This window comes from Pleurodeles waltl, chromosome 9 (assembly GCF_031143425.1).
Source record: "Pleurodeles waltl isolate 20211129_DDA chromosome 9, aPleWal1.hap1.20221129, whole genome shotgun sequence".
NCBI classification, from domain to species: Eukaryota; Metazoa; Chordata; class Amphibia; order Caudata; family Salamandridae; genus Pleurodeles; species Pleurodeles waltl.
The window spans coordinates 16,701,213-16,713,298 of NC_090448.1; the positions used below are offsets into that span (position 1 = coordinate 16,701,213).

The following is a 12,086-nucleotide window of genomic DNA, read 5'->3' on the forward strand; positions in this document are numbered from 1 at the left end:
GCACTGCAGACCAGCCTGTTGGAAGATAAAAGGAACTGTACAGTAACCTGGATGTTGTTAGCCCTAAGAGTCTGCAGTGCAAACTCCAATCTGCATCTGCTGTCAGCATTTGGAAATATGGTACATAAGGTGAATATACAGAGGCCTCCCACCAGAACCTGCTAAACAACAAACTCCGCAGGACCAGTCTGAGCTTTTATTAAAAGCATCTTTCAGACTCCGTTCCATTGAGAACGTGTTGAGAAAAAAACATGATCGCCTAAATGTTCCATGATACTGATTTTTTTCGGCTTTATCGAACTTTTGATTTGAAACATTCCTAGTGCAGTGTACATTGCATCAGTGTAAAAAGCCCACATGGTAATCACACATCTTGTTTCTGTTTTTGACTTCCAGGGGCGTGAATAGGGGGAAGGTGATCAGACTTCGTAGGAAGCAGGACAATGTCTCTGGTAAGAAAGATTGTGTATGTTGTATTCACAATCTACTCTGAGTAACTTTCTTGTTAAGTGGGAACTGTGAATCTGAGTAAACATCTTTTGAGAAGAGCTCTAAGCTTCATGGGCGTCTGCTCTTGAGGTTGACTATTTTCCAGGTAAGTGTTTAGTCGAGATCTGCTTTTCTCTACTTGTTGCCTAGGCAGCCCTCTCATCTTTCAGTGGTTGCCAGCAGAAATTCAGTCTTTGTTGTTGCTTTGCTACACAATTCACTCACTGTTAACCTTGCTGTCATTGTCTGGTTTCACGTTTTCCTTTTGCCAGACAAGGTTGTTTTAGTGTCATAACCACCACTTAGATAAAGGTGAGAATGCTTTTTAAAAAAGATCCCTTGCAAGAGAGCACTGTTGCTGGTGTTTATGATGTACTAGTTCTAACAGTGTATTATGGGGGAGGTGCTTAGTATCATTCAAAGCAAATGTGTACTTTAACACTTTATTCGGGAATGATTTGTTGGTGGCTAAAATGTAAAATATTTGTAAAACCTAAAATAGGTACTCTTATCAAGTGGAGTGATTTCTCTCGAGTAGGGGTTTTACATTTATTTGTTTGACATACTGCAGTTTTTCAGGTGATCTCTTTGGGTGAACTGTTTTCAGTACAAAGCACTCGGTTCCTCCCCCTCCACTTTAGATTTGTAGCTAGAGCGAGCTCACTGTGAGGGCCTGGATTTCAGTGCTACAGGGTGCACATCTATTTTCGAGGTGCAAGATGCTTGTATTTGGGCCTAGTACGCTGTAAGGGCATGTGATTGCTTCAGATACCAGTATGTCATATGAATGCGCAGGCTGCTGGTCGGATTCATTTGTAGTGCCCTGTGGGAAAATATCTCTAGTGAAGAATCAATATCACTGTCGAAAACCGGGTTGAAAAGATACAGAAACGCAGCCCGACCAATGACAAGCTCATTTTGGGTGTCTGACCTGTGCCGGGTGTGTCTGAAATACCATAGGAAGATTGTGAAGTAAAGGCCAGATGTGCCGCATGCTTGAGGCAGAGGGAGGCCCATAGATGAGCAGAACAGAAGAAAAGCATGTATGTAGCGTAAAGAGCATTCTCCTGCCCTGTATATTTTCAGACCTGTTGTATGAACATTAACCCAGTCACAGTGAAGTGGGGAGTGTTGGAAGGTTTTGCCATCTTAGATGAGTTTCTGGTCTCAGATATGTGTCTCTGGCCTAGGGGTGTAATTTTGGCACCTATTCTGGCTTCGCACATGTTTTCCCTGACTGTATTTCAGGAATGTAGCATTACATTCTTTTTTGCTGTATATATTGTGTTTCATACTAAACAATTCAGTTTTAATAAACTGAAAGGTTTGAAGAGTGTTGTAGGAATTGTGAACTTGGCTGTCTGTGGACAGGATGACGACACTGGTACACATAATGGACAACAGTGTCCTTTGCTTTCTTCTCTCCCTAGCAGGTGGTGAAAGCAGCGCGACAGAGAGTTGGGATGAAGAACTGTCTCCTTCCACAGTGCTCTACACTGCAACGCAGCACACACCCACAAGCATCACTCTCACCGTCAACCGGGTCCGAAGAACCAAGCCCAAGAAGCGCAAGAAGAGTACGGAGAAGGCACGGGCGGCGCCAAAGGGAAAGAAGACCAAGGTAGATGGTCTGCATGCTCGTCCCCGCGCCTTCAAGTGCTTGCATATTGATAACCCACTTTAACCTCCTCTGCCTCTTCCCTCACTTTGATGACTTCGATAGCCTAGGGTTGATTACCTTTGACTAGATTTTTCGTCAACCTGTCAGCGGCTGTGTTCCACACAGTGCCCTAATGGTCTGCTCAGCTGGTGTTCTCTTTGCTTTACTAGTTACTTGAAAGTTATGTACCTTCCGAGATTGGTCACTGTCACTCAGTTCACAAATCTACCCTTGGCTCACCCCATCCACACCCTTTTCCACCACAGTGGCTTATCTTACAACAAAGATCTCTACTGTGACCTTTAGGCATGAACAAGGTACAACTTCTGTACAAGTAGCTTTGTCTAGGACCTTAGCTCATAGACTGAGGCACTATTATAGTGTATTGCTTTCTTGTAAGTTTCCAACATAACCTAATCCTAAACTAAGACATCTGAGAATACACAGAAGTATTTATGTGTGTATGAATGCTATTTCTGTAGCACAAACCTAGCCAAAAGGCAGCAGAGCACTGGACATGGTCAAAGGCAAGCTTAAAGTCAATAACTAATAGGGGAGGAAACCGAGGTGTGGGCGGGTGTTGCACGGTGATGTAGTATTCTTTAAAGAGGCGAGTCTTCAACTTTTTCCTAAATGGGAACAGCCATGGGCTGTTCTGATGGATACAGGGATGTGAGGGGGGGTATATGGTCTGAGTTGTAAGAGTCAGGCCATCTTTTCAGCATTTAGTCAGTGGCTTCTTGCTGATATATATTGTTTATGTATGCGTGCCTCCCAGAGTTTGCCACTAATTCTGTTGCTTTGCTTGTAGCAGTGTTTCTATACTCTGATATACTCAGCGTGGCTAACTTTAATCAACCCGTGCTGCTGTTCTGTGTAAATGTGAATTCAAGTCATACATAAGACACCCTAATACCAGTGTGGTGTAGACACACTGCATAAGATACTTAAAAAAATAAAAATGTTAAAACATTTGTGTGACCTGTGAGTAGCCATTCACACTTCTCAACCCGTTGTACCAATATCTCTTACGTTGTTCTTCTGCAAATCAGTTCATTAGAATCTAAAACCTGCAACTTTGTAGTGTAATGTCCTAACCAGAATACATTCTTGAGCATCAACATTTTCTTGTACTGTAAGTTTTTTTCCAGCACTTAATTCTGCTTATCAGATCTCTACAATTAATTGTATGTCTCCGTTTTACACTGTACACCCCCAAGCATGAGAACAGTATGATTAGTGTCCGACCACCCAACAAACACTAGTGAGTGCAGAAACAGTATAAATCATTCATGTAGATCCCAGTGTACATGAAGAAAAAAGCATCTGCCTATTCCATAACTGAACTGCAAGGAAGGGCTCATGCTCCTCTGCCCACTGGTCCGCCACCTAGTAAACAGGGCAGATGTGTAAAGACGAGCAAAAAAATGGGAAGATTAGTGGCCATTCAGCGGCGAATGCCAACTCCATTGCCCGCCTAAGTAGTTATGTCCTGGGAGGAACTAGAACTAATCCAGCAACTTCTCGCCCAGCATAAAGAGGGTAAAAAAGATCCCACTGAAAAGTAAGAGTGGTAAACGCCAGCCTAAAGTCGGCGCTTGATGCAGTGGTCACTGCTAGCAGGCAGGTGCGTAGTGGCTCTACATTGAAGCAACATGCCTGCCTAAGGTGTAGAATTCATAAAGGATTCCTCCAGGAGTGTAGAAATGGTATGCGGCAAATGGGGTCTCATTGTAATACATCACAGTACTGCGTAGAACTAGAATGCATCCCACTGACGTCAGGCCAAAGAAAGGCGCTTGCAAAAGTGAGGAACTGGAACTCCTAGGATGGGGTGCAATAGAGGAGGTATCAGTACAATTTCACAACCAGGGGGTGTACTCAGCATGCACCCTCATCTCAAAATAGGACTTGACACTGAGGGTGTACTCAGCACGCACCCTCACCTCAGAATAGGACTTGACACTGAGGGTGTACTCAGCACGCACCCTCACCTCAGAATAGGACTTGACACTGAGGGTGTACTCAGCACGCACCCTCACCTCAGAATAGGACTTGACACTGAAGGTGTACTCAGCACGCACCCTCACCTCAGAATAGGACTTGACACTGAGGGTGTACTCAGCACGCACCCTCACCTCAGAATAGGACTGGACACTGAATCCTTTTATAGGTCTCAGTTTCCCAAACCGATGCATCAGAGCCCATAAATTCAAAGTGACCACTCAGCAGAAAGTCCCCCCACTCCCGGACGAAGGAGACTAGCTGGTGCCTCAAAGCCTCAGGAACACCTACTTGTCGTAAGGACTCGTATCTCTATGAGACTGCTGGATTAGGGGCAGCAGCACCTCTGATTGTAGGCGACTGAGTCACTCCCACAACAGTTGGCAGCTGTCGGCCCAGCTCTTCTGGCTTTTTATCAGCACCTCACCAAAACAGGAAAGGTGATTTCTGTCAGCCCAGCACATGGACTCTGAAATCCTCTTAGGGAAAATTGTGGTGGAACAAGTCTTACCCTTTTATCTCATTAGAAATGAGCCCCATACACACACACAGTCAAGAAAGAAGATGCAGAACAGTTTTCAATACATTTATTGAAAAGACTGCAATCTAGGATACAATACGTGAGCTGCAATGATTAGGATAATGAGACAAAATCAGGATTGTGAGAATCGGTTATGTGAATATGAACAATCCCAACATTTTGCAATAAACATGAATACACAAATTGCTCCCTATAGCGTATTGGCTACTCTAAAGAGAGCAAGGCATGATGAACCCAATCTGCCCCAGCCGTGTCCATGAGAACCGCCCCAACCCCCCTTTACATTGGAACAAGGTTGGCTTACAGTCTCCAAATTAGGTGCTGTAGAGACACACATGCTGAGGTCTGCTGCAAAGTGACATGCAGTATGCAGTGTTTTTATAAGGCCCATGTTATTGTCTGTGCAGAGACCCTGACAAGAGTATGTACTTGGATGGGCAATATCCTAACACAGTGCTTGACATGTTTACATTCTGTTCGTCCAACACGAAGCAAAGGGACATGATGACAATCTAATACATACATTACTGATAATGACGCTTTCACGGAATGGCAGCTGATTATGAAATAAAAACACTTCCTCTGAAATGCACGAACTACAAGCGATGCTAAAATTAATAAAAGTGAATAATAAAATAGAGCATGTTTATCTAGGTAAAAGGGCACAGACCTGCAAGCCAAAGCTAAGGTAACTCCTATACCAAAGCAATTAAAATGGATCCACAACACTTTTATACTCTCCGAACAACAACAGGATAAACTACAAGCACACAACTTCTCAGGTTTGTGATGGACAACTCAATACCAGTTCAAAGTGCTTCTATATGGAATAAAGTCAGCACTGAGGGTGTTTTACAAAATGGTTGGCAGCAGTGGGCGCTCACGTGAGAAGGCAGAGAATACATGTATTCCCTCAAAGAAATGACAGGCTGGTATAGACAAGCTCCCTGGTATTAGGCAAAGGCAGTATAGTGGTAGTATCACAGATGTTACCAAGACTGGGGTTCTTTCAGAAGATGGAGAAATCGTCCACTCTTCCCAGGAGGGACTTTGCTTGGAGATGCCTCTAAACACAGTGAAGGGGAAAGCCTTACCAGTGAAGAGGATCTTAGCATTTACAAAAGAAACTCTCTACACGAATGGACAGTCTGGCATAGAGATGAGATTGGAGGAGGGGGGTGGGGGGAGGGCATAGTTGTAAGGAAATGCCTCCTTGGCATGGTTACCCCCTGACTTTTTGCCTTTGCTGATGCTATGTTTTGAATTGAAAGTGTGCTGAGGCCTGCTAACCAGGCCCCAGCACCAGTGTTCTTTCCCTAACCTGTACTTTTGATTCCACAATTGGCACACCCTGGCATCCAGATAAGTCCCTTGTAACTGGTACCCCTGGTACCAAGGGCCCTGATGCCAGGGAAGGTCTCTAAGGGCTGCAGCATGTCTTATGCCACCCTAGAGACCCCTCACTCAGCACAGACACACTGCTTACCAGCTTGTGTGTGCTAGTGAGAACAAAATGAGTAAGTCGACATGGCACTCCCCTCAGGGTGCCATGCCAGCCTCTCACTGCCTATGCAGTATAGGTAAGACACCCCTCTAGCAGGCCTTACAGCCCTAAGGCAGGGTGCACTATACCATAGGTGAGGGCACCAGTGCATGAGCACTGTGCCCCTACAGTGTCTAAGCAAAACCTTAGACATTGTAAGTGCAGGGTAGCCATAAGAGTATATGGTCTGGGAGTCTGTCAAACACGAACTCCACAGCACCATAATGGCTACACTGAAAACTGGGAAGTTTGGTATCAAACTTCTCAGCACAATAAATGCACACTGATGCCAGTGTACATTTTATTGTAAAATACACCCCATGGGGCACCTTAGAGGTGCCCCCTGAAACCTAACCGACTATCTGTGTAGGCTGACTGGTTCCAGCAGCCTGCCACACTAGAGACATGTTGCTGGCCCCATGGGGAGAGTGCCTTTGTCACTCTGAGGCCAGTAACAAAGCCTGCACTGGGTGGAGATGCTAACACCTCCCCCAGGCAGGAGCTGTAACACCTGGCGGTGAGCCTCAAAGGCTCACCCCTTTGTCACAGCACCGCAGGACACTCCAGCTTAGTGGAGTTGCCCGCCCCCTCCGGCCACGGCCCCCACTTTTGGCGGCAAGGCTGGAGGAAACCAAGAAAACAACAAGGAGGAGTCACTGGCCAGTCAGGACAGCCCCTAAGGTGTCCTGAGCTGAAGTGACTCTAACTTTTAGAAATCCTCCATCTGGCAGATGGAGGATTCCCCCAATAGGATTAGGGATGGGACCCCCTCCCCTGGGGAGGAGGCACAAAGACGGTGTACTCACCCTCAGGGCTAGTAGCCATTGGCTACTAACCCCCCAGACCTAAACACGCCCTTAAATTTAGTATTTAAGGGCTTCCCTGAACCTAAGAATTTAGATTCCTGCAACTAACAAGAAGGACTGCTGAGCTGACAAACCCCTGCAGAGGAAGAACAGAAGACACCAACTGCCTTGGCCCCAGACTTAACGGCCTGTCTCCTGCCTTCCAAAGAAACCTGCTCCAGCGACACTTTCCAAGGGACCAGCGACCTCTGAATCCTCTGAGGACTGCCCTGCTTCGAAAAAGACAAACTCCCGAGGACAGCGGCACTGCTCCAAAAGAACTGCAACTTTGTTACAAGGAGCAGATTTAAAGACCCCTGCAACTCCCCGCAAGAAGCGTGAGACTTGCAACACTGCACCCGGCGACCCCGACTCGACTGGTGGAGAACAAACAACCCAGGGAGGCCCCTCCGGCGACTCTACGACTGTGAGTAACCAAAGTTGTCCCCCCTGAGCCCCCACAGTGACGCCTGCAGAGGGAATCCCCAGGCTCCCCCTGACCGCGACTGTCTGAACTCCATTTCCCGACGGCTGGAAAAGACCCTGCACCCGCAGCCCCCAGCACCTAAAAGAACGGAACTTCAGTGCAGGAGTGACCCCCAGGAAGCCCTCTCCCTTGCCCAGGTGGTGGCTATCCCGAGGAGCCCCCCCTTGCCTGCCTGCGACGCTGAAGAGATCCCTTGATCTCTCATTGACTTCCATTGAAAACCCGACGCGTGTTTGCACACTGCACCCGGCCGCCCCCGCGCTGCTGAGGGTGTACTTTTTGTGCTGACTTGTGTCCCCCCCGGTGCCCTACAAAACCCCCCTGGTCTGCCCTCTGAAGACGCGGGTACTTACCTGCTGGCAGACTGGAACCGGGGCACCCCCTTCTCTCCATTGAAGCCTATGTGTTTTGGGCACCTCTTTGACCTCTGCACCTGACCGGCCCTGAGCTGCTGGTGTGGTAACTTTGGGGTTGCTCTGAACCCCCAACGGTGGGCTACCTTGGACCCAAACCTGAGACTTGTAAGTGATTTACTTACCTGACAAAACTAACAAAAACTTACCTCCCCCAGGAACTGTGAAAATTGCACTGTCCACTTTTAAAACAGCTTATTGTGTTTTATGTAAAAAGTATACATGCTAAAGTAATGATTCAAAGTTCCTAGAGTACTTACCTGCAATACCTTTCAAATGAGATATTACATGTAAAATTTGAACCTGTGGTTCTTAAAATAAACTAAGAAAAGATATTTTTCTATATAAAAACCTATTGGCTGGATTTGTCTCTGAGTGTGTGTACCTCATTTGTTGTCTATGTGTATGTACAACAAATGCTTAACACTACTCCTTGGATAAGCCTACTGCTCGACCACACTACCACAAACTAGAGCATTAGTATTATCTCTTTTTGCCACTATCTTACCTCTAAGGGGAACCCTTGGACTCTGTTCATACTATTCCTTACTTTGAAATAGCACATACAGAGCCATCTTCCTACAATAGTCTATTGCACTAATCCCTTTTACAGGTCTTCTCTGATACCGATCCAAGGATGGCGTCCGAGCCATTGTTCACAAACAAAAGGGGTCTGTGAGGTTGAGAGAATATCTAGCGGCTGTTGCAGTAATGATTCATAAGGAGATGTAGTGGCCAACATTCCCCCTCAGTAGCCGTTGCCACAGAGGTATCTCTCACCAGTTTGGTGCTTACATGGGCAAAAGGGACCCACCCTCTCCGGCCCTTCTGAGGGCAAGGAAGAAAACATTTTGGGAGTGCTATTCCAGTGGCCCTGGGTAATCAAGGAATACAATCTTGCTATTACATCATTCACAGAAAAAGGTATTCCTAGCCCCTTATTCAAATCACATGGGCAACCAGAGATTTGGCGCCCATTGGAGCAAGATGGGGCAACAAAATACATAAATAGAAAGACTATCTTCAGTTATAATAACGCTGAAGGCTTTTCACAAACACACCACAGCCAGAGTAGCACAAATACAAACAGGCAGAATAACAAGAGTGTTCTGCCTGAACAAGCAGGGGGGAATCAGGTCTGTGCTGTCTGGAGGAGTTAGGAGATTGAGAAATGGCCAGAAGAGAGAGAGGTTTCTAATAGCCACACACATGGCTGGAGTCTAAACCGTAAAATCAGGCACATTAAACGTACAAGAAGCCATCTTGCACAATTCAGAATTGGAACATGACGTAGTAAAATAAACATTCAATAATGGGAAACACCCCAAAAGAATCTGTTCTCACTACACGTGAAAAATAAATGTTAAGCCTTTGTGTTTAGGTGAGTGTCCAAGTAACCTGAAGGATTGATCCTTTGACCTCTGATGATAAACGAGCGAGACGAGCAAACAAGGCAGTGATCCTGGTAGCCTTGCAGCGGTCCGGACAAATTGTGTTCAGACTTGATTGAAATGGCAGAAAGCAGGGTAATAAATAAATCTCTCATAACATTTTCACAGTACTCGGGCCACAGATAAGTCACCAAGAGCTAGCCATTCCCAGCCTAGTAGCATGGTCCCGGAGGATGTAGGATGTGGCCACGTAGTGTTACCTTGCAAAGGAATAGAGTTATGAAGGGAAGCTAGAAGACCTACAACACGCAAGAGCTACACAGCAAAGTAGGACAGAGAACTGAGCACACATGCCATAAAAAGGGAAGACCATTATGAGATTCTTTGTCATCTGTAGGATGCACAGGTAAGATGCACAGCATAGGACTGAGAACTGAGCACATACACCATATCTTTGACTACCATCATTTTGAGATTCTTTATGTATCTGTGAGATGAAAAACCTATCACACAAGTCTATGGGTAAACCTATCGGCAATACTTGCATATAAGAGAAGCACTTGCATTAAATAAAGGGTAAAGAGATTGCACGTCCATGGTTGGCACCCATAACTTGGTGCTGACACAACCAATGAAGGTCCATTTTGACCCTGTGTGCCGGGGGTGGCTAACATTTCTGACAATAAAGACTGCATTCATGATTACCACTACCTCGCAGAGTAAGCGAACTGCAAACTACTGGAATCCTACCTAAAGCTACAGAAGGACAGAGTTCATGAGCTCTAGCCCACAAGTTATCCCAAAGGTTGGCTCCCGTTTCCATGTTAGCCAATCCATACAATTACCATCTTTTCTAGCAGCCAAAACACAGGCTGGGGGAGAACTGCATGCACTAGATGAGTGTTATTTCCAGGAAACAAAATATTTAAGAAAGTAAATCAATTGTTAGTATTTTTGGTATCTAAACATGGAGGGGGTGGCGGGGGGTTCCAGTCACAATAGGATCCATGGGTAGTGCAGTCCATACCAACATGCTATTGGCTTTGCATCGCAGCCACGAGGTCATCAGTCCATGGTCAAAAAACACTATTTTATCGAGACACATGCTGCTAGAGAGACCCCAAGATACCTGTTGGCAAATAAACAAAAATTCAACCCGACCTCCCAAGTGGAGGAAATACTGCAGCATAATCCATGCAAAACCTATGAATTCATGTCTTGGAGAAGTTAAAAACAAGATATACAAATTGTCTGGCTTAATTCCTTGGAGACATCTGGTGCAAAGAGCTGGGTCCCTAAAACACTGGGTTGTCATCATTAATTTTGTAGCTAGTTGGACCAATAGGCCATTTTATTCTCGTTGTGGTGTGAACGTATCACATTAGTTTGCTAACCTTTGAAGTAGTGAGACAATGCTAATCACTTCTTCTCTTTCCAGAACTCTCCCTCAGAAACTGTGCCCCTGGATGAGAACACAGCTGAGGGCTGGGAGAACCGGATCCGCCTCTGGACGGATCAGTATGAAGAAGCCTTTGCAAACGAATACAGCTCGGACATGCAGAGTCTACTGGAGCGGCACATCAGGTCCACCAAAGAATCCATCCGGAAAGCTGCTGCCTTGGAGGCCTTTAGGAAAACTGAGCAGATCTCCAGTAACACTGTCGTGGGCTCCCAGATGCAGGTACGAGAAGGGTGGCTTTATCAGAAACACAAATACTACATCAGTTCTCTTGTTTCTTTTCCTAATTCTACACAACTGTTTATTCCAGATTCGTTTTTCTGTCATGGGCTTGTTGTTCTAAATGTTCCTGTGATGACTTTCATTTGTGCCATACCTGTCTATTTTAATTAGTGAAGTATCCATGCCCCCCTCTATCCCTTCGGAATTACATTTTTTTTTAGATGGCAGCCATGAATGGTTTGATGAGGCGGTTTCCTCCGCCTTCGGTTTCGAAAGGTAGAACACAGCTAGATCAATAAACTAGTCTGAGGCAGTCTGGTTGCATTAATGCAGTATGTTTTATTCATTGCAATGTCACCTATTGTCAGTTCATTTTCTGCTACGATCCTTGAAATTTTGCTTTGGCTTTAGATGTGTTAGCTTTAAAACTCGCATCTCAAGCAAGCATTCTTACCCTTTCCCTCTTCATGCACCATCTTTTAAGGACATGTAATCTTTCAAAGCATTTATATTAGCGGCAAGGTTGATTTAACCTTTTTCTGCACTTTCTGATGCCCTTTTTCTGGTGACCACAGCAGTGTGTGACGTGTGCTTTCAGAGGTGGGTAAAAAGTTGAGTGACACGTGCCTTGAGTTACCTGTCCACCGGACAGACAGATGGCGTGCGTGAGAATGCTGAAGGACAGAAGACACATGGGCTTGAGGACAAACTGAAAATTACCTTTAAAAATGTATTTTCTCTTCTCCATGTTCAGTTGTATTAATAGAACCAACTGAAACTGGCAGTAGCCTAGAGATTCTTCAAGTTAAGCTGCCCCTAAGGAGAGGTCATGTTCTGGGGGAAGTGAGTTTACAAGAAGCTGTTGGACCCCAGCATAGCCAAAATATGCCATGCTCGTGTCCTGATGAGCTTGAATCTGCCTAATCACCTCCTATCCAGTTTGCTTTGTTCCTTTCCTTATTTAGGACCTCACTTATATTTACACAGTTACATAGGTGTGGACCCAGCGACCATCAAGCTCAAAAACTTTAA

General features: G+C 45.5%; 1 protein-coding gene across 9 annotated transcripts in view; it reads left to right on the top strand.

Annotated features, from left to right (window-relative positions):
• Window positions 1–12,086, top strand: part of SETD5 (SET domain containing 5) — a 313,379-nt gene that overhangs the window by 121,732 nt on the left and 179,561 nt on the right. For 6 of the 9 annotated variants that reach the window (XM_069206129.1, XM_069206133.1, XM_069206132.1 and 3 more), the window contains 3 exons: window positions 397–452; window positions 1,920–2,110; window positions 10,812–11,054. In XM_069206129.1, the coding sequence (XP_069062230.1) occupies window positions 397–452; window positions 1,920–2,110; window positions 10,812–11,054 (490 nt within the window). The remainder of the gene's footprint in view (window positions 1–396; window positions 453–1,919; window positions 2,111–10,811; window positions 11,055–12,086) is intronic. The other 3 variants (XM_069206127.1, XM_069206134.1, XM_069206131.1) reach the window with 1 other exon arrangement.